This window comes from Panthera tigris, chromosome E3 (assembly GCF_018350195.1).
Source record: "Panthera tigris isolate Pti1 chromosome E3, P.tigris_Pti1_mat1.1, whole genome shotgun sequence".
Lineage (NCBI taxonomy): Eukaryota > Metazoa > Chordata > Mammalia > Carnivora > Felidae > Panthera > Panthera tigris.
The window spans coordinates 37,831,131-37,853,611 of record NC_056675.1 but is presented as its reverse complement, the minus strand read 5'-3'; the positions used below and the strand labels follow the sequence as shown (position 1 = coordinate 37,853,611).

Here is a 22,481-nt window from a genome sequence, read left to right as displayed (position 1 = left end):
GTCCTTCCACTGTGGTTCCTAATCAGTCATGAAATGCGGTAGTGTGACTCCCTCAACTTAGATCTTTTAAAAGTTGCTTTAGCTATTGTAGTTCCTTTACACGTCTGTGTGAATTTTGCAATCAGCCTGCAAATTGCTATTTAGAGGCCTTCTTGGATTTTAATAGGGATTACACTGAATCTTTAGGCGAATCTAAAGAAAACTGACAAGGTACCAACTGCAATGGTCAATTTTATGCATTAACTAGGCTAGGTTATGGTGCCTAGTTGGAAAGTATCAGTCTGAATGTTGCTGTGCAGGTATTTTTTAAATGTACTTAATATTAAAATCTGTAGTCTCTGAGTCAAGCAGATCACCCTCCATAATGTGATGGGCCTCATCCAATCAGTAGAAGGCCTTAAGAGAAAAGACTCAGCTCCCCACCCTGGAACAGTAAGGAATGCTGCCTCTGACTGCTTTCTGATCCAAGACTGCAACATTCATTCTTGCGAGAATTTCCAGCCACCAGGTATCCCTGTGGATTTCCGACCTTCCAGTCCCCTCTACCTCTCTCTATACACATACATCCTACTGGCTCTGTTTCTTGGGAGCACCCTGACTAACACACCAGCACTGAGCCTTCCATCAACCGTGAAGGGAAGGGGCAGTACTGAGACCTGAGAGAGAAAAGGAAGTCAAAGTCAATGATGCCCCTGCTCTGGGCCAGGCACTTCACCTGTCACGAGAAGTGGGCGGGCCACCACCATGCCACAATGAGAAGGCTGAGGCTCAGACTGCTGCAGTAACTTGTTCAACATCACCTCCTAAGAGTGGAGTGGTCTGAATGTGAACCCAGACGTGCCTGACTCACAAAGCCACAACTTCTCCCATCGATCCAAGTGAATGCCGTCAGGGGAAGAGAGGAATTGGTGTGTTGGTGAAAGGCGGTGGAGGGTTGTGGGGGAGAACAGGGAGACACAGGCTGAAGGGCCAGACTCCAGACCAGGCTGGAAGGGAAAATGTGAGCCGCGCACTGTATAAAGGGCTCACTGCATGTGATTTAAGGACATCCCATTTGGACTCCAACAGATCCTTGCAGAGACATGTTCACAGCAGCACAATAAACAACCCAAGCGTCCATCAGCAGATGAACACATGAACCAAATGTGGTCTATCCCTACAGTGGGATATTATTCAGCCATAAAAAATGAAATTCTAGGGGCGCCTGGGTGGCTCAGTCGGTTAAGCGGCCGACTTCAGCTCAGGTCATGATCTCGCGGTCCGGGAGTTCGAGCCCCGCGTCGGGCTCTGGGCTGATGGCTCGGAGCCTGGAGCCTGCTTCCGATTCTGTGTCTCCCTCTCTCTCTGCCCCTCCCCCGTTCATGCTCTGTCTCTCTCTGTCTCAAAAATAAAGGTTAAAAAAAATTTATAAAAAAAATGAAATTCTAATACATGCGACAACACGGATGAGCGTCCGAAATGCTAATGCTAAATGAAATAAGCCAGTCACAAAAGGGCAATGTATTTGTTTGCTGAGGCCATCATAACAAAACGCTGCAGACCAGGCAGCTTAAACAGCAGAAATTTATTTCTCGTAGTTCTGGAGGCTGGAAGTCCAAGATCAAGGTGCCGGCAGGTGTGATTTCTTCTGAGGCCTCTCTCCTTGGCTTTGTGGAGCCACTGCGTCTCCTCACTGTGTCCTCCTCATATGGTCATCTCTTGGTCTGTGTCATCTGTGTCCTAATCTCCTCTTCTTGTATGGACACCAATCACCTTGGATCAGGGCGCACCCGTGTGACCTCATTTTACCATAATCACCTCTGTAAAGACCCTGTGTCCAAGTACAGTCACATTCTGAGATACTAGGAGTTAGGAATTCAACATGAATTTTGGGGGGACACAAGTCGGTTCATAAGAGATAGATATTGCATGAATGCACTTATATGAGGCATCTAGAAAAGTCAAAAAGACTAAAAAAAAAAAAAAAAGTCAAAGTAGATGGTGGGTGCCAGGGGTGGAGGGAAGGGAGCATGGGGGGGGGGCGGTTAGTGTTTAATGGATACAGAGTTTCTATTTGGAATAATGAAAACATTCTGGAGAAGAACAGTGGTGATGGTTGCACCACACTGTGAATGTGCTTCATACCACTGAATTAAAAATCAAAAAGGATTAAAATGGTAAATTTTAACCACAATTTTTAAACATCAAAGTAAAAGCCACCCTGTTTGGAAAGTGAGAGATTAAAAAGGAGGGTAGACTCAATTGAAGAGAAACTCCCAGGTCATAATTCTTTTTTTTTTTTTTTTAACTTTTTTAATGTTTGTTTATTTTTGAGAGACAGACAGAGACAGAGCGCAAGTGGAGGAGGGGCAGAGAGGGGGAGACACAGAGTCTCAGAATCCGAAGCTGGATCCAGACTTTGAGCTATCAACACAGAGCTCAATGCAGAGCTCGAACCACGAAACACAAACCGCGAGATCATGACCTGAGCCAAAGTCGGACCGTGGACCCTTAAACCACTAAGCCACCCAGGTGCCCCTACCAGGTCATAATTCTTTTTTTTTATTATTTTATTTTTTATTTTTAAAAATTTATATCCAAATTAGTTAGCATATAGTGCAACAGTGATTTCAGGAGAAGATTCCTTGATGCCCCTTACCCATTTAGCCCATCCCCCCTCCCACAGCCCCTCCAGTAACCCTCTGTTTGTTCTCCATATTTATGAGTCTCTTCTGTTTTGTCCCCCTCCCGGTTTTGATATTATTTTTGTTTCCCTTCCCTTATGTTCATCTGTTTTGTCTCTTAAAGTCCTCATAGGAGTGAAGTCATATGATTTTTGTCTTTCTCTAATTTCACTTAACATAATACCCTCCAGTTCCGTCCACGTAGTTGGAAATGGCAAGATACCATTCTTTTTGATTGCCGAGTAATACTCCATCATATAAATGTACCATATCTTTTTTATCCATTCATCCATCGATGGACATTTGGGCTCTTTCCATACTTTGGCTATTGTTGATAGTGCTGCTATAAACATGGGGGTGCATGTGTCCCTTCGAAACAGCACACCTGTATCTCATGGATAAATGCCTAGTAGTGCAATTGCTGGGTCATAGGGTAGTTCTATTTTTAGGTTTTTGAGGAACCTCCACACTGTTTTCCAAAGTAGCTGCACCAGCTTGCGTTCCCATACCAGGTCATAATTCTTAAAGAGACCTCACTTTGCCCTGTAAGAGCTCCACACCGGCTTCACCCCACATCACCCACCCTCCGGGGCTGCCGCTGTCTGCCCAGAGCAAGGCCTGGCCCTCTCCCCAGCTCGTTCTTTGGATAGAAGCTGCCAGAGCCTCTGCCTAAGGGTCCCCAGCCTCACATAGTCCCTGCAGTTTGGTCCCTCTTTGGCAACTGATTTTTTTCCTAGGTCGATCCGTACCTCAACAGTTCCTTGAGGGACTGAGAAAACGGGGTCGGACCCTACCAGGCAGGCCTCTGCATCTGGATCTGCTCCATACTCAGTGCTAACACAGTGCAGAAAGCAACCTTCACCATATTTTCCCATTTATCCTTAGAAGGACCCAAATTCCCATCCATTACAGGAATCCCCTCCACAAAAAACTCTATCCAGCCTCCGACTGAACACCTCCAGGTACAGGGAACTCACTACCAGAGAGTGCTAGCTCCGCTCTTTTGAATACGACGTAAGGCCCAGAACCAGCCAGAGTGCTCCAGGTCACCTCCACACCTGCCACCCCACCTTCCTGCTGAAGGCCAGGGACAGGCACCACGAGGATTCCCTGGAGAATGGAGAATGCCTCTCCCCTGATCTCAAACCAGCAGCCCCCCACTGACCTTCAGTGCCTGCCCAGCCCTACCAATACATTCTTCTCTCAATAGGAGAACAGGAGATTTTCATCAATTCTCTCTTGGGATTTTCGGAACATCCTCTTTATCTGCCACAGGGCGAGATGCAATGAGAGAGCTGATCTCGGAGACGTGTGCAGCACCTGCAGCCTTCTTCCAGTCACTTTCCTGCCTCCTCCTTAATCTGATCCTGAGGCTATCCGCTAAAACAGGCGGCCCCGCGGGGGACCCTGTGACTTAGGCCCCCTAATTCAGGAAGCTCTGCAGCTGTCACTCCCAGCTCCTTTACAGCACCCAGGGTGTGGCAGGGGGAGAGTGGGTTTGGGGAGCACATTCCTTTCTACAGCTGCTGCATTTAGGAGCCGCAGCCCCCGGTCCTACCCCCTCCTCCTGGTCAGCACGCGCTCCTGTCCATCAACACAAGAAACTAGGAATATGGCAGGGCCAGAGAAGAGAGGGGACCAAGGCAGGGGTGATACTAACTCTACTCCCAGCCAAGGACTTGTAGGGCAAGGGGAGAGGGAGCAAAACTCAAGAGAGAATGAAAACGACAGACACGACAAGGTCAGCAGCATCCAAGAAAGCACACAGGCAGCGGGGTAAGAAGGGACATTGGGAAGGGCTCGGGTGGGACAAAGTGGAGCCAGAGCCAACAAAATCTGGGGCAAAGGATGACACGGCAGCCAGCTTCAGAGGCAGCTGGAGGGTTTGCTGGTGCTTTACGTGCTTGTCTGAAGCCAGTATGAGGCCAGTTCATCAACAGCCAAGGAGGCTGAGGTCACAGGAAGGCTCCCACTTCTGCTAGACAACCCTTCCAACACCACCCAGAACCAGGGCAACTGCTCCTCTGCCAAAGATGCCCCCGAGTCATGGCGTTAAGTGACTTATTCATTACACCCCACCTGGAACAGAAAAGCATAAACATGGCTCCCAGGTATTCATAAAGTATAACAGGAAAGCAAGGACTGAAAACTACACAGAGGCCAGCACGCAAAATGGAGCGATTCGTAAGGCTGATACAAAAGCAAACGGCACTTGATATGTAAGGACCTCGCATGTGTGTAACTTGATCAGTTGCCAATTCACGGTGTCCTTAAAATAAGAACAAACCAATGGCTCAGGAGAAATGAAATTATTTCTGCTACTGAGCCTCCACAGGAATTTCTTCCGAGGGTTTTCTTAAGAAGGATGCCGTAAAATGCACTGATCCTTGAGTACATCAGAGCAGACAAGCGTTTCCATGAGGTTTTTCCCAACAGAAACGCTTAAAATAGGCCAGGGGAGGCCACCAGGAACCAAGAATGCCCAGTCCCTTCCCAAAGAAGCCACCACCACAGAGGGTCAATGGTACGTGCTCAGGATGTATTTTCTCCTCCACTGCCACTTTCCCAGCTCCCACTCAGAGAGGAGAAGGGGAAATTGGCACACTCTATTTTGGAGGACAGTATATTCTAAAACATATTCATGATAGCTGTAGGCTGGAAACAACCTGTAAGTCTGCTGCTGGGCAAATGGCTAAATCAACTGTGGTATATTCACACCAGGGAATACAGTTGGCCATAAAAATCAATAAACTGCTGATACACACAAAAACATAAACGAACCTTAGAGACACTGTGTTGAGCAGAAAAAGCCAGACAAGAAGAGCATAAGTACTATATGATTTTCATGAAGATCTAAAATAGGCAAAACTAGGGGCACCTGGGTGCCTCAGTCGGTTAAGCATCCGACTCTTGATTAAGGCTCAGGTCATGATCTCCTGGATGAGATGGAGCCCTGTGTTGGGCTTTCAGCACAGAGCCTGCTTGGGATCCTCTCTCCCCCGTGCTCTCTGCCCCTCCCCCGTTCTCCCTCGCAAAATAAATAAATAAACATGAAAAAAAATTAGGGGCACCTGGGTGGCTGAGAGCATCCAACCTCGGCTCATGTCGTGATCTCGCAGTCTTGTGGGTTCGAGCCCCGCATCGGGCTCTGTGCTGACAGCTCAGAGCCTGGAGCCTGCTTCGGATTCTGTGTCTCCCTCTCTCTCTGCCCCTCCCTCATTCATGCTCTGTCTCTCTCTCTCTCTCTCTCTCTCTCTCAAAAATAAACATTAAAAAAACTTTTTTAATAAATAAATTAAATAGGCAAAACTAGTCCATAGTGATAGAAATTACAACAGTGGAGGTTTCATTCTACACCTACCAGAATGGCTGAATATGTGTCATTATGTTTTTTAGGTTTGTTTATTTTGAGAACCAGTGCACAGGCTTGCATACAGGGGAGGCAGAGCAAGAGGGAGAGAGAGAATCCCAAGACAGCGCCAAGCTGTCAGCACAGAGCCCAACCTAGGGACTGAACTCGTGAACCATGAGATCATGACCTGAGTCTAAATCAAGAGTCGGATGCTTAACCAACTGAGCCACCCAGATGCCCCATATGTCTTAATGTTCTGACAATATCGATTGCTGGTAAGGATGCAGAGCAACTCATACATGGCTGGTGCAAAATGATGCGTAACTACATACACACGTACATAAACGAAAGCACGTAAAACCGGTAAAATCCGAGTTAAGCCTAGGGCACTGCACCAATCACAATTACCTGGTTTTGGTGTTGTACTTAAGGAATCCAAGATGGTACCACTGGTGGAGGTCCAGGGAAGGGTACACAGTACCACCTCCCTGTACCTCTAATTATTTCCACAATTGTTTCGAAAGTTTAGAAAAAATAAACCACTTGAGAGCTTGGGTGGGGTGCTGGGTACATGGATATATATTGAGTTTGTGAAAATTCACAGAGCTAAACACATAAGCTACACTTCTGAGTATGTGTCATGCAATATTTCAGTAAAGAGGTTCTGTTGGGGCCCCTGGGTGGCTCAGTCGGTTAAGCAACCCACTTCGGCTCAGGTATGATCTCACCGTTTGTGGGTTCGAGCCCTGCATCAGGGCTGTCTACTGACAGCTCAGAGCCTGGGACCTACTTCAGATTCTGTTTTATTCCCTCTCACTCTACCCCTCTCCTGCTTGTGCTCTTCTCAAAAATAAATAAATAAATAAACTTAAAAAAAAAAAAAAGAGTTCTGTTGAACATGGCCTTGATCATGTCCTTCCTAGATGCCCAACCCCTCACAAGAAATAAAATCCAAGCTTCTTAGCAGGACTTGGAAGTCCTACACCAAACCATTGCCACGTATTCGCTTATCCCTCCTCCCAGGCCAGTATGCACAAAGCCTGCAGGACACCATGCCCTTGCAGACCACCAGGCCTGGCCCGCAGGTGGGTGGCCACCTGGACCGGAGCCACACAGCACGTGGCTGCTGACCCTGGACCCTGTTTCTAAACCACACGTGGCTGCTTACTCTGGACCGGAGCCACCCTACATGTAGTTGCTGACCCTGGACCCTGTCGCTGCCCCACGCGTGACTGCTGACCCTTGACCCTGTCGTTTCCCTACGCGTGGCTGCTGGCCCTGGACCCTGTAGCTGCCCCACGCGTGGCTGCTAGCCTTGGGCCCGTGGCCATCCCTACGTAGATGGGGTCTGGGCACGATGCATACAAGGTTTCCAAACATGGCAGGAAGAAAAGAATGAGGTATTTTGTGCGTAGCTTCTTACATTCATCACCTGAAATCACAATGTTGGGGATACTGTGGCTTAAAATAAACGTCACCTGTTCTTTTCACTGCGGCCTCTTCCGCAGGGCGCGTCCTCGGCTCAGGCGGGCGCAGGATTAAGCGGGCGAGCGCCTCCGAGCGGGGAACACGCGGAAGCCGCACGTTTGCTGCGTTTGCGTACGAGGCGTGCGTGAGAGCGCGCGGGGGCGGGATCAGAGGCGGGACCAGAGGAACAGGCAGGCCGGAGCCCGCGCAAGGCCGACTGAAGCGCCAAAGAGCATGCGCGCCGGGGTGGGGGCGGGGGACTAGTCCGGGAAGGGGCGGGGCCGCGTCCGCGCCCCTGACTTCCGCCGCCTGCTGGGGAGCTCGCCTGGAGTCTAGGGGCGCGCCACTGCGGGTCAGACGAGGGGACTTTCCGGCCCCGCCCCCAAGTTCCTCCTCTGGCCTATAGGAGTTGAGCAGACCCGCGGGTACCGGAAAGAGGCGGAGCCTCCGCCCTCGCTGGGCCTCGCGTTCTGGGCCCACGGCGCCCTCTATTGATCCTCTTAGGAGCAGGAACTGAACCCGTCCAGCGCGCTTTGCACCTGGCAGAGAAAAGGGTAGCTCGACTGGCCTTGGAAAAGGGCCGTCCCCACCCAGATCCTAGCTAAGCCCCTCCCTTCAGACAAGCATTTTAATGTAACTTTGTGAATTAAACTAGATAGACCCCCAAAAAGAAAATTACAGTTAGAATGCTAACTGAAGGAAGCTGGATTCAAAAGGCTAAACATTGTATGATCCCAATCATATGACATTTTAGAAAAGGCAAAACCATAGGAACAGATCAATGTGGTTGCTGGGGTCTGGACTACACAAAGGGACAATGGGGAACGGTGAGGAGGAAACTAATACCTTGATTGGGGTGATGGTTCCACAACTGTATGTATTTATCAAAACTCACACAACCAAAAACTAAAAAGTGAATTTCACCAAATGGAAATTACACCTTCATTTTTTAAGACACTTGAAACAGAGGGGCGCCTGGGTGGATCGGTTGGTTAAGCATCTGACTTGGCTCAGGTCATCATCTCACACTTTGTGGGTTGGAGCCCCTAGGCTCTGTGCTGACAGCTCAGAGCCTGGAGCCTGCTTCGGATTCCGAGTCTCCCTCTCTCTCTCTGCCCTTCCCCTCCTGCTCATGCTCTGTCTCTCTCAAAAATAAATGTTAAAAAAAAAATTTTTTTAACACTAAAAACAGAAAACAGATGATTGGTGTTTGCCAAGGGCTGGGAGGAGGGAGGAATGGGGAGAGACCCATTAGGGGATAAGGAGTTCATTTCGGAGTGACAGAAATGTTTTGGAAGTGAACAGAGGTGGCGGTTGTACAACAATGTGAATATACTAAATGCCTCTGAATTGTTCACTTTAAAATACTTAATTTTAAGTTATGTGAATTTCAACAACAAAAAATTACAATTTATAAAGAAAAAAAAAATTCAGCCTCCTGCCTACCTTCTATTCAATGTCTAGAAGCATTCACTGTGGGGACGAGATGTGAACTGGCTATTCTGCTCTGGCCTCAGTGCCCACATACCTGTCACAATATGCGCATGAGGAAAAGCAAGCCAAGGGGGACACTTTGTAAAGCTGGCTCTGGCCACAGAGGATTAAGAGAGTTACAGGTCCAGGGCGCCTAGGCGGCTCAGCAGGTTAAGTGTCCAACTCTTACCTTCGGCTCAAGTCATGGTTTGTGAGGTCAAGCTCTGCAAAGATGGTGCAAAGCCTGCTTGGGATTCTCTCTCTCTCTCCCCCTCTTTCTGTCCTTTCCCTGCTCTTGATCTCTCTCTCACAAGATTAAAAAAAAAAAAAAAAAAAGAGTTAAAAGTCTACCTCCCTATCCAATAAGACGAAATGCCCCTGTGCCAGTAATTTCCAACTTCAGATGAAGAACCTGATGCCCAAAGATCAACTAGCTCGCCCAAGGAGGAACTGACTTCCTTTCTATAGGTGGGGAGACTGAGGTTCAGGGAGGTTACGCAAGATGAGGAAGTGGCAAAGCCCAGGGACTACCAGGACCCCTGAACATCCTGTGTCCTTTCTCTAAGAGATAGGAAGCTGTGGCTTGGTGGTTCCTTCTCTCCTTGCCCCCCACCAAGGAGCCAGGAGCCACCCCTCCCACTCCCAACACCATCTCCCATCTTTGGACAATCCCAGGAATCATTCCAGGGAGTCTGGGGGCCCTGATATCTCATTACAACACCACACTCCAGCTGGGGAAAGTCACTGCTCAGCCACATCCAGGCCCCTCTTGTGGGCCCCCAAAGCACCCCATACTCTAGTCGGGGAAGCCTTTCCTGGCTCCTCAGGACAGCACACACCCCACAGACACAGAATCTAAAAAACAAAGTACAAACTTTATTTTGTTTCTTTATAAAGGCACGGTGGCCTCTTGGTTTTTCCCCCCACTTTCTTAACAAAATATAATAGCTTCTCCTTGAACACAAAGACCTCAAAATTGTTTAAAAAAAAAATAAAAATAAAAAAAAAACAAAAAAAAAAACAAAACAAAAACAAAACAAAAAGATAAAAAACCAAAACCAAAAGGAACCAACGACAAACAACAAAAAGAGAGAGACAAAGACATTTTTGGGGTGGAAGATGGGAAACCTGGAGGGAGGGGTGGGGCTGGGTGGTGGTGGGGAAATCCTCGAGCTGAGCCGAGGCCGGGAGGGGAGGGGAGAAGGGCAGCAGCAAACCCCAACCGAGAAGCAACGTAGACCCCCGGGGTCCCCAGAGAGCTCCGACCCAGCCAGACCCCCAACCCATGTAAGTGCTTAAAGGAGAAAGGAAAAAAACAAAAAGAGGAGGGAAGGAGTCAGAAACTGCCGGTCTAGGGCTGGCTCTGGGGAGGGCAGCATACCTTGGGGTTTTGTTTGATTTTTCCCTGTTCTTAAAAACATGTTTAAATGAAAAAATGCTTTTTGGCGGAGAGAGGCCAGGCACCTGTGTCAGCTTCCCCCAGCCTCCGGGGCGAGGCCCAGCCCCAGGTGTCCCGGTGCTCCCAACATGCCCCTGCCACCCCAGCCCCCGGGGACCTCAGGTCGGGTGGCTTCACTCAAAGGTCGATTTACAGTATTGAAAAAGAGGTCATAAAAGAGACCCAAATGACGTTGTAATTTTGTAAAAATTCCTCACTCGTTCACCTGCGTTTGCTCCCTGTAGCTGCCCCCCGGCCCCCTCCAGCTCCAAGAGGGGAGAGGAGGGCTGGGGGGTGGTCAGGGAAGCCCCCCATTCCCTGCTGGCTCCTCCCGGCTCTGGTCCATGGCGTCGCTGTCCGAGGCCTCCGAATCGGAGGCAGTGTCGGAGGCGTGGGCCTCCGGGCAGCTGCGGCCTGGCTTCACGATGACGGCTCGTCGTTGTTCCTCCTCCTGCTCCTGCCTTTCCTGGGTGCCTTCGATGTGCTGGATCGCCTGGTGGGTGGGGGGAGGTGGCAGGCTGCGATGAGGGCGGCCGGGGACACTGGGACAGCCACTATGCCCCCCCTCCCCCCCCCACACACATACATACACACACACACAGAAATATCCAGAAATAAGCCTGGCAAGACAGTGGCCAGCCTGCCAGAATACGGGGGAAACAAACATTTGGAACTCCTCTGCTGAGCTGCAAAACGCCTTGGAGATCACAGTTCAGGGCCACCTGGAAGTCACATGCATCTCTCATTTATACATTTCAAAGTCTGCCTGTTCACTTATGGGAGGTCTCTGTTATTAACTTTATTCTTCAATTTGCTGCATTTATGTGCAAGTAAAGTTGCAGGGGTTGATGGGCTTTTTTTTCATTTGGGCTTTTTTGTTTGTTTCATTGTTTTTTTCTTTGGGATGCTGTTGGGTTCTCCCAAGGGATGCCACCCTGAGTGGGGCACAGCAGAGACTTCAGGCCTGACCCACAGTGCCAATCATCTGTGCAGGAGGCTTAAGTGTCCCCCACCCAGCCACTGCCACCTGCATCCTATCCCAGGTCCTGGCAGATGGAGCTGAGAGGAGACTCTGGCGCCAACCAAGACCTAGATGCAGGAACTTGACGCTAGGGGGCTCGGGAGCAAAGAACCCTTTCAGCAAACCCCAAGGAGGAAGAGACAGGGTCTTCCAGGCCATGCTGTCCCCCTCTCTGCCCCAAACCTTCTCCAGAGCCACCTCCCACGGCAGACACAGAAAGGGAAACTAGGGAATGGAGACATTCAGCTGCCAGCCCTTCTTCCTGCTGTATTCAAGCCCCGTCTCGATCCCCTACAGCCTGTGGCTCTCACACATCTTGCGCCCCCACCCCCGCTCCCCCGACACGTCGCCTCCTCCCTAAGCCCAGGTACCTGCACGATGGTGTCCAGATTTTGCCGGGACGTGGAAACAGAGTTGATGACCGAGGAGGGGCCCATGGTGACGACGTTGATGTGGTGGGAGGGAGGGGGTGGCGCCGGCACGATCACTGTGGGGTGGTGGGTGGGGGCCGGGGGGGGCAGCAGCTGCAAGACAGAGGCCCTCAGTCTTTTTCCAAAGGTTCCAGGAGCTGCCCTTTCCCTGAGGACCCTCACGGAGAGTACGGGAAGGCCCCCAAACGCTCTGCCCGCTGCCTAGACACAGCCTCTGCCAACCGCCACCGCCTCTGAACTCCTTCACTCCCAAGGGGCCAGCCAGTGTGCGGCCCACCCCTCTTATTTTAAGAAATGAGGAAAAGGCAGTGCAGAGAGGGGCTTCCGGTCATCTGAGATCCCGTGGCCCCTTCCCTCTCCAGCGCCAAGCAAGCACGTCAACATCTAACAAGGACGGTGGTGGGCAGGCGCGTGGACTCTGCCTTCAGAGAGCCACGTCGTTGAGGGTCTTGAGTGGGCATGGAATTTAACCTTTCTGTGCCTCAGTTTTGCCATCAGTAAAGCGGGGAGAATAAAAGCTCAGGCCTCAAAGGGCTGCTAGGAGGACTCAATGCAATAATGTGTGCAGGACACTGGGCACCCAGGGACGCGGGGCCCCAGAGGCACTGATGTCGCTCGCGGCGCAGAGCCCCTCGCAGATGCCGCCTGCTCACCTGGGTCCGCAGGTGCTGCTGTTCCCGCTCCAGTTTCTCCTGGTGCAGCAGCCGCACCTGCTCCTGCTGCTGCTGCAGCTGCACCTGCTGTGCAATCACCTTGAGCTTTTCTGGGTACATGTGGGCCTCCAGCGAGCGCACCTGGGGGCAGAGCAACAGGCTGGGGGGACGGGCTCCAGACCACACTCCCGGAGCCCCCCGGCCTCTGTGCAGGGCCCGCGGGACTGCTGCGGTCAGCCCCCCCAAGCTCTGCCCTTCGCCAAGAGGCCGTTCGCTCCCGCTGCACACCTTCACATGGAGCCGGTCCACCCTCGGGGTAGAGACCAAAGTCCTTAGCACGGCCTGCCAGACCCGCCGTGACTCATCTCCTCTCCAGCCATGGCCTCCCTCGTGCCCTGATCCCTCCCACCTCGAGGCCCCGGCCCCTGCTGTGCTGCGTGGTGCACCCTTCTCCTCTCTCTGCGTGGTTAACTGTGAGACTCGACCTCCCCACCTTGGCTCCGGTCACTTGCACGGAGAAGCCGTAGGCAGCCCCTCTGGAACCGGCCCAATCCCCCTCCCTGGTGCCCACCGTTGGCACGCGGCCTTTACTGCAGCCGTGTTTTATTCCAGCCCCGTGAGGGCCTCTGACGCATGACCCTCAACCCCACGCAGACAGTGACCCCCCGAGGGCAGGGACCTGTCTGCTTTGCTTCCCACTGAGCCCCCCATGCGAAGCGGGGTCCACCCAAGAGCCTCACCTGCTCCTCCAGCATCATTCGCACCGAGCGCTCCTTGTCCAGCTGCTGCCGAAGCTCGATCATCTCCCGACGCAGATCCTCTGCCTTCTCGTCTTCCCAGATGTCCGGCGAGCCGATGCCCTCATCCTTGTCCTCTGCCCGCCGCCGCTTGGGGGATGAGCCGCTCAGCTCCTGGAGACCCCAAGGGGCCAGTGAGCGCGCCGTGACACCCCCATACTACTGACACCACCACCACCAACAGGGGAGTCAGGGGGCTCCTTCACAGCCCCCCAAGGCTGTCAAGCCCAGGGGCACTTGCGCCGGCCCCAGGGAACCCGATTCTGCAAATCCAACAAAGGCCAGAAGGGTGATTCCAGAAATCACCTGGTTCCTTCCAGAGCCCAGCCCACTGCACTTGACCGATGGGTAAACTGAGGCCCAGGCAGGAAGGCAAATGCCTCAAGTAGGCAGGTGGGTGGGGAAGATTCGACCCGCAACCACATGGGAGTCCCAAGCCGCCGGACACGCCCACACCAGGGAAACGGAGTCAGGAGGGGGGCAGGGCACTGAGGTAGCAGGCGGCCTCCGCGGGGCGCTACCTGGATAAAGCGCTTGAGCTGTGTGTTCTGTTGCAGGAGCCTGGTCTTCTCTTGCTCCAGGGAGAAGATGTACTCCGCCGTCTGCTGGAGAATGGCTGCCTGAGGGTGGGAGGGACAAGTCAGGGACCCCGGCAGGCAAGGCAACGTCTGCCAGAGCTCGCTTTCTTCTCCCCGCTTGAGCCAACCACTTCCTCCAGGAAGCCTTCCGGGCCCCAGCCCACCTTGCTGAGCTTCTCTCCATCTGTGTGGGGGATGAGGGTCTTGAGGGACTGGAAGCCCGCGTTGATGCTCTGCATGCGCCTCCGCTCGTTGCTGTTGGCGATCTCCCGCCGAATCCGCCGCTCCTGGTCCCGCTGCGTCTCAGGGGTCAGTGGAATGTTGGCAAGGCTGCAGGGAAGGACACAGACACGCTCAGGCCGGGTGCCCTCCGTGCCCTGCCCCCGTGGGACCCTGTCTTCACAATTCATCTCCAGAGGGCCCAGTGTAAGTCCAGTGTAACTTTCATCCCTCCACTGCAGAAGATGCCAGATCTGTCAGATGCCTATGCCCCCAGCAGATCAGGAGGATGATGGAGTTGTATGCCCTGGAACACACTCAGCCCCAGGTCCCGGCCCCGTGTGTGGCAGCTGCGGGTGCGGCCCAGAAGCCTGAATGGGTAACAAGAATCTCTGTGATTCTGATGCAGGTGGTCCCAAGAGCAGTTGGACACGCCTGTCCCTGGGACACCTCTGAGTGTCTTACTGTGCACCTGGACCCCCTCCTTCAGCACTGCAGGCTTGAGGACTGAGGAAGATGGTTCCCCATCCCCACAGTCATATTTCCAGCCACACACTCATCTGCCAGTCCCCAGCCCGGCCCCAGACACCCCACGCTAAGACTTCAAAACTGAGACAGGAACCGCTCACTCCAAGAAGGGGACGCCAGGCCCACCACCCCTGGAGACACTTATCCCCCAAACCCACCCACCCCAAGAGGCAGGCCCTGTGCCAGAGGAGCAAGGCTCCCAGCACGCAGTGGGCAATGTTATTGCATATTATGTGATTGCATCTCACAGGAGCAGCAGCCAGTGGGGTGAGAGAGAAGGCAGCCAGCGGAAGGGGGAGAGGCTATGGGCCCTGAGGCATTGGCAGGAGGCAAAGACGGCAGCGGGGCCTGTGGGCCCAACGCCACTGCTCCCGAGGGGTGGGCCTGTGTGTGGCCTGGAGGAGGCATTCCCCCTTTCCCGGCCCTCTTCTGAAACTCCCCCCGCCCCTGGCCTGATGGCTTCCAGATGCTGGGCTCCCAGAAGAGGCCACCGGCCCCACCCAAAGCCACAGCCCTGGCTTCTTCCTGAGGGGCCCTCCTGGGGTGACCTGGTCCAGGCCTGGGCCAAGAGAGCTCACCCCCCTGGTTCTGGAGGAATGGGGAAAGAACGGCAGGCAGCCTTGTTCCATTGATGGGAACCCTGAGCTCCAAGAGGTGCCCAAGCCCCCATGCCCATCCCCAGACAGAAAGAAATTTACTCAGAAAGCCAGGAGAACGAGTCTGCAACAGCTGGAGGGAGGCAAGGCTTTTCCTGCCCGCCCCTGGCCCACCTCAGCTGTCCCACTGCAGGCCTGCAGGACCCTGGACTTGTCTTTGCCCCATCCTGGGCCTTGGCCTCCTCTCCTGACAGAGAGGGTAGTCCATGGAGGGTGGGCTAAGAGCAGGCTCCACATCAGTTGCAGCTGGGGGCCCACAGACAAGCCCTCTCCTCCACCAGCACCCTCAAGGCCTCCCTGGGCCCCCTCCTTCAGGGTGCAGCTTCCTCACAGGGCCTATGGAATATCGATGCTGGGAAAGGGGTCCATGACCCTTTCTTTACAGATGAGACTTAGGACGCAGAGTGAGATGGGACAGAGTTTTAGAGTAAGACTGCCAGTCATCTGGGTCCCGACTTCTGGGCCAGGGGCACCTCACTTCTCCCAGGTTCCCTGCCCCTACAGTGGAGGTGGACGGGGTGGCTGGAGGCAGCAATGGAGAGGATACAGGTCGGAGACCTGGTATGCAGTGGCTTGCCTGTCCCTTGGGGGCATTAGAACCTAGTCCAGGCTCCCCTGGTCTGGAAGTGCCCTCGAGACCCTCTGTAGTGGGTGGATTACAGAGGTGGAATGGGGAGCCTGGCTGGCTCAGTAGAACATGTGACTCTTGGGGTTGTGAGTTTGAGCCCCATGTTAGACATACAGCTTACTTAAAAAAAAAAAAAAAAAAAAAAAAAGTCTTGAGTTCTATGCTGACTCAATTTGCTGGAATTTTCTCATTGAGTTGTCACAATCTTCCTGAGTCCAGTGGCCTTATGATTCCTGTGTGGGTTGAGGACATAGACTTGGGAAGGGAACAGTTCCAGCAAGTGGTGGGGCTGGGACTTGAACCCTGATCCCAGAGCCCTGCTCTTACCCACAGGACAGAGTGGGCTCTGCACCGTCCCACAAAGCCAGACACCCAGACAGACAGATGACAGTTGACCCTGTAGAAAGGACAAAGCATGGGGTATGCACAACCATCATGCAGAACATTTACATTATTCCCATCTGACTCCCATGGACACCCAGCTGGGTAACTGTGTTGCAATGAGGAATCCAAGGTCTGAAGAAGGGAAGAGCCCAAGGTCAGACAGCCAGACCAGGGCTTAACAGGCACCTGCGGATGCCAAGCCAAAGCTCGGCTCCCCTCACCTGCTGATGGCACCCTTTACTACTGATGGCTCACAAATGGCCCCACTGCTTACCAGAGCCCTGTGTATGGCCTCAGCAGATAGTGTGCCCCTGACCCTCCTGACAAACAGTGGGACAGGCACAGAAGTGACCTGCCCATGAAAGATCAGGCAGAGCAGGGTGCAGCTGCACTTTCCAGCCCCCACGGCCTCCCAGCCATGTCCCATCAACTCCCCTCCCAATCCCCCCAGAAACCAGAGTTCAGCCCCACCTTCCCCAACCAGCCAGCTCATCTGCCCACGAAAACCTCTGCCCTGGGGAGCAGACCCTCAGCTCCTTCCTTCTCCCCAGGATGCCCAGGAGCCGGGGAGACCAAAGGAGAATGAAGGACCCAGGCAGGGAGCAGAGGCGTGTTCATCCTGGTTCTTCCCAATGTTCTATCCATTCTTTCCCTCTTGCCCAGTCCATCAGCCCAGCTTCCTGGTTCAGGAACCAGCTGCTGGCTAACCTAGCGCATCCTTAAGTCCCAGAAAACAGATTTCACCCCAAAGCTGCAGTTTTTTGTGAGGGCTTGGGTTGCCACCAAGCCCCTCCCGGGTAACTCACCTAAATAGCCCCAGAAGTACCAGCTGACAGTTTCTTTAATAGAACGTGGACTAACCAGGGTTTCTGATTGGTGGAATGTTGACTAATCCTGGATTCTGATTGGTGGAATCATGGCAAACCGGGAGTTCTGATTGGTGGGAGTGCTGGCCAACCAGGGGTCCTAACTGCTGACCAACCAGCGATTCCAATAATGGACGGCTAATCCCGCAGATATTGTACTAGATAAAGTGGGCTTTTCTGCAAATGCCTGAAAGTTTCTCACATTTCTAAGTTTTGCACACATAAACATGATTTACAGGAATCGTAAGGTCCTCTGTCCCCTCCACATCAACTTCAGACTCCGAGGTGAGCAGTGAAGTTAGCCTTGTCCACTGACACCCAGTGTCTCTTGCTTCTCGCCCTCCCAGACTGCCCTCTGACAGCCAGTCTCCTGGAGCTGGGCAGCCAATGGCCAAGAAAAGTTTGGGTACCAGCCCTGGGTGCCAAGATTGCCACCACGGTACCAGAGTACCCTCAAACAGCCCCCTGGGAATAACATCAGCATACCAATCAGAAGTTATGGGGAAGGGAGCACACTTTTTTTTTTTTTTTAATGTTTTTATTTATTTCTGAGAGAGACAGAACGTGAGCTAGGGAGGAGCAGAGAGGGAGCCACAGAATACGAAGCAGGCTCCAGGCTGTCAGCACAGAGCCTGACACCGGGCTTGCACTTGTGAACTGCGAGATCGTGACCTGAGCCAAAATCGGACACCCACCGAATGAGCCACCGGGCACCCGGGGAGCATACTCTTCAAGACAGGATCCTGACCTGTACCTGTCCTTCCTGCCCAGCCCAAAAGCATGTAGCTCCCATCCCCCTACACCCCCATGCCTGGCCTCCCGCCTCAGATTAGCCACTGAGAACTCTCATTTTACACTGCCCAAAGTCACTCACACACCTGCCACTCAGTGGCTACAGTGTGAGGTGGGAAAGCCCACGCGGGATTTCTCCCATACCCCAAAAGGAAGGCAGGAAAGAAGGTGACCCTCAGCAAGGATGTCCAAGTCACTTGTCCTCTGCAGCAGGTACCGAAGCAACCCAGGGCCTTCACCCAGCCCCACTGCTTGAATCCATACACCACACTCTGACCAGCCTGCCACCCCTACCCTTGGTCCCAGAACAAACCCTGTCTAGGCTGTTCCCATCAGAAACACCTCATCCCTCACCTCCCCTCCTCAGACGGAGCTCCCTGAACTGTGTTCAAGTACAAACCACCCCTGCCACTTACTAGCTGTGGAACCCCATGCTTAGCTACTTCATCTTTCAAAGCCTCAGTTTCCCCACCTGGGAAATGGGGAAACATTGCCTCACTTCACAGGATCAGGGTGAAATCTAAAGACACAGACAAGGGGCACCTGAGTGGCTCAGTCTATTGAGCATCCGCTGGATTTTGGCCCAGGTCATGATCTCAGTTCAAGGGATCGAGCCCTGCAGCAGGTTCTGCGCAGAGCCTCCTTGGGATTCTCTGTCTCCCTCTCTCTCTCTGCCCCTCCCCTGCTCTCTCTCTCAAAGTAAATAAATAATTTAATTTTAAAAATTAAAGATTAATTTAATTAGTTAATTAAATTAATTTAACTTAAAAAAATTAAAGACACAGGAGGGGGAGGCACCTGACAAGCTCAGTTGGTAGAGCATGTGACTCTTAATCTTGGGGGTCGTGAGTTCCAGCCCAGCAGGGATTACTAAAATAAATAAATAAGTAAGTAAATAAATAAATAAGCGAGCAAGCTTAGGTTATTAAAAGAGAGAGGGAGGGACGGAGGAAGAAAAAAGAGAGATACTGAGAAAAACAGGATGATTTGTTTTTCCAAAGTTTGTACCCAGGACTCCAGGAGAACCCAAGCTCTTAGGGGACTGATACAACTCTTTAGCACTAGGAGACTGAGCTCTTAGGACAGGGCCAGTTTTGGTTCCTAGCACGGAGTAAGTACCTCATAAAAACCAGATCAAGGGAGCACCTGGATGGCTCGGTTAGTTAAGCTTCCGACTTTGATTCAGGTCACGATCTCATGGTTTGAGTTCGAGTCCCATATCATATCTTTTGTCCCCCTCTCTCTCTGCCCCTACCACCCACTCTCTCTCAAAAATAAACATAAAACAAAACAAAACAAAACACGGATCAAGGACCCAGCACACACTCCAAAGCCCCTAGCTCTGTTCTCTAACTCCTTCTGGGAACTGGTCTCTCCCCCCACCCCCCCCCCACCAAGGGCAGTAGGTAAACACTCTAAGACCACAATGCTTCTGCTCCCAAGAGTGTGAGTGTCATCTGAACACATACCAGGTGCTTTCCACACACACAACCAACCTTTACAGGTGCTCTATTTTAAAGAAGCAGAGAGCATTGAGACGACACAAGTCCAAGACCACACAGTTTGGGCAGGAGCAGATATGAAGGGGATGCGGGGATGGGGGAGACACGGGGACTCACTGTGCAGTACGGCCCCCTCCAGTAGATCTGGGAGAAGGATGCGAGAGACAGGAGGCCCTTCAGGCGCCGAGGGACGGAACAAAGTCCACCAGCTTGAGAAGCCAGTCCACACAACCAAAAGGTCCCGCCCCACCCACACACTTGATCCCACCTCACCCCACAGCTCCTTCTGAAAACGGACAAACCCAGAGGCCCCAACTCCACACCCAGCACATGGGCTTACAACCTTCTCACAGAAAGGCAGTCTCATGGCACTTGGCCCCTGGGGACTGCTGGACTCCCCTAAAGTGGGGCTTGGGACAGGGACAGAGTGAAACCAGAGTCCTAGGAGGCCAAGAGAGGATTCAACTAAGGCCCAGGCCTGGTGGCCAGAGGTCCCTACTGTACCAGGCCTGTACCAGGGTCAGGCCCAAACAGCATCTGGAGCAGCTCAACCCCACCCCCCCAGTGCCCAGCCCTTCCCGGTGGGAACAGGTCTCCGGGATCAGGGTTCAAGTTCCAGCCCCACCACTTGCTGTAACTGTTTGCTTCTCAAGCTTGTGTCCTCATGCCACACAGCAATCACAAGGCTGCCAAACTCAGGAGGAAGATTGTGAAAATCCAATGAGAAAAATCCAGCAAAACGAATCCCTAGAACATATTAAGAGCAGCAGAATTTTTTTTTTTTCTTATTACAGCTAGGTCCTCCAGGTAGACCTTCTGGAAGGACCACCCCTCTGGCTGCCCACCACCCTGAACTTGAGAATTGTTAAGGTAGAAACCCTGAGGCGGGTGGGGTGCGTGTATACATGAGCAGCAACCGTCCCCAACCTCATTTCTGCAGCCCCTGGTGTCCACCAGCCTGGGCCACACCGCCCTGGGCTCCTCCTCCCTCAATCCCCGCCCAGCCTGCCCAGGGCGGCAAAGCACGTGGCCCCAGCCCTAGGGAGCCATTTCGCTCGCTCCCGGAGCAGCAAGGCCATACAGGGGCTGCAGATCCCACACTTGGGCACACAGAAGAGCCCCAGCCGCTGTACTGCCGTGTCCCGCAGGCAGTGCTCAGTGCAGACGCCCAAGCCCTTCTCCTGGCCACCAGAGTTCCGGACATGTGCATTTTAACCAGTGTCCAGGGAATGGAATGCGAGTGGCACACGCACCCATCACCCTTTGGTAAAGGGTGGACCTGGAACAACCCGGACCAAACTTGGAAAGTGGCTCCTGGGGAGGGCCGAGGACCTGGAATCACACACCCACACTGCTGGGAGACTGAACGGTTTCGGTTTCTGACTAGGGGTGGGGGTGGGGGGGGGGGGGGGGGAAGGGGTGTGGATGGGAAAGTTTGCAGCCGAGATCGGCGTGTGGAAGGCAGCAGCCTTGTGAGGCCAAGGGCAGCCTCTGATGCCCCCTCCCCAAAAGGCGCCTCCACCGGGCCTGCCGGGCCCATCCAGCTCGCGGGAGCCGAGCTTTGTGCGAGGAAAGCGTGGCCCCGGCGCGCCTACATCTCCCACAATGCCGCGCCGGCGGGGCTCGGGGAACTACAGCTCCCGCGAGGCGGCGCGCCGAGGTCCGCCTACTCCAAGAGGGCTGCAGAGTCACGTCCAGGCCTCGCTAGTAAACAGCGCCCGGGCGCGGGCGGCAAGCGAGCGAGCGGCCGCTAACGTGCCCGAGTCCGCGGCGCCCCCGGCCGGCAGCGCCGGCCTCTAGGGTCCCACCCATTCCCGCGCCCCTACTCGAGCACGCCCCCCGACCCCGCCGCAGCCCTGCTCCCAGCAAACACACCACCCGGCTCCCCGATCCCCCCCCCCACGCCGCTCCCAGAGCCGCGGCGTGGCTGCATTGTAGCAGACCGCGCAGCAGCCCCACGCGCGGCCCGAACACCCCAAGCCCCCTTGGAGGGAGGCACCCAGAGACAGCGAAGAAGGAGGGAGAGGAAGGAAGCCGCCACGGGAGGGGGGAGGAGGAAGCGCGGGGGGAAAAGCCACCAGCACCAAGCATGGCCGGGACTGCTGCAGAACCACGTGGGTCTGTTTGCAATTTACAAACGTCGCGACTCGCCCGCCTGCAGCGGACAAAAGTGACCAGGGCCGCTCGGGGCCCCCACGTTCCCGGGGACGAGGGTCTCCCGGCGGCGCAAGCCCAGCTCGCGGGGCTGTAGCCGCCCCGGAGACTAAGAAAGGCGAGCAGGGTCGGCAGCGCGGGCCATGCGTGCGCACACGCGCGCCAGCCCAGGCGGGCTGGCCAGGGGCTGCAATCATGGGAAGGGGGTGGGGGGGAGGAGGAGTACACACCTACAGAGCCCTCCTATCACTTCTTTCTCTGTTTTCCTGAAATGTTGCAAAGAGGGCACCTTCTGAGTGGGCACCATGAAATACTCCATAGCGATCGGCCCCCCTCCTCTGCACGAGCCGGGTCCCGCGGTCCGCCGGAGAATGCAAGATGGAAATCCGAATCAAAGGGCAGCGCCGGACGGAGGTGCAGAAACGGCCGGTCCCAGATGCTGGCGGCGGCGGCGGCGGCGGCGGCGAGGGGAGGGAGGCGGGCGGGAGGGGCGGGAGGGAGGTCTCTCCGGCCTGCCTCCCCGGGCGTGTGTATGTGTGTGTGTGTTTGCAGCTGATCAGATGTCTGTTTCAAGGCGGGAAACAGCTGGTGAAAACTCAGCACTCCCCCGGCCTCCTTCCGCGGAGTAAGGAATTGCATGTAAACAAAGGACTATTTGCAGCGCCCCCGGGCGGCGCGAGGCCCGGGCGAGAGGGGCGCGGGCCCCCGGGGGCTGGTTGCGGCCAAAGTCTGCGAGCCTACCCCCCGGCACCGGTAGCCGGGGGCCGGGGGCCGGCTGGGGGGGGCGCGGCGTGAATGGAGTGAGCTGCGGCCGAGCTACATGCGCCACTATGGGTGATGAGGTCCATCAGCTGACAGGTTGGCAAGCGTTGCAAAAAA

At 54.0% G+C, this 22,481-nt stretch overlaps 2 protein-coding genes across 4 annotated transcripts in view; both read right to left on the bottom strand.

The window, feature by feature from the left end:
- The window catches only part of SRL (sarcalumenin), a 46,637-nt gene extending 39,024 nt beyond the window's left edge, over positions 1-7,613 (bottom strand). The window contains exon 1 of one of the 2 annotated variants that reach the window (XM_042971205.1): positions 7,494-7,613. The gene's annotated coding sequence lies outside the window, so the exon portion shown is untranslated. The remainder of the gene's footprint in view (positions 1-7,493) is intronic. The other variant, XM_042971204.1, reaches the window with a different exon arrangement.
- Positions 7,614-9,881: 2,268 nt separating this feature from the next.
- Positions 9,882-22,065, bottom strand: TFAP4 (transcription factor AP-4). Of its 2 annotated transcripts, none has more exons than XM_042972065.1 (7): positions 21,833-22,065; positions 14,038-14,203; positions 13,817-13,915; positions 13,239-13,409; positions 12,499-12,639; positions 11,786-11,938; positions 9,882-10,886 (listed from the first exon to the last, which is right to left on the bottom strand). In XM_042972065.1, exons 1-7 carry the CDS (start codon positions 21,919-21,921, stop codon positions 10,692-10,694), a joined length of 1,014 nt encoding a protein of 337 aa, XP_042827999.1. In that variant the 5' UTR covers positions 21,922-22,065; the 3' UTR covers positions 9,882-10,691. The 2 variants fall into 2 exon arrangements, with proteins under 2 accessions (XP_042827999.1, XP_042827998.1); XM_042972064.1 differs by lacking the exon at positions 21,833-22,065 and adding an exon at positions 16,232-16,677.
- Positions 22,066-22,481: the final 416 nt, after the last annotated feature.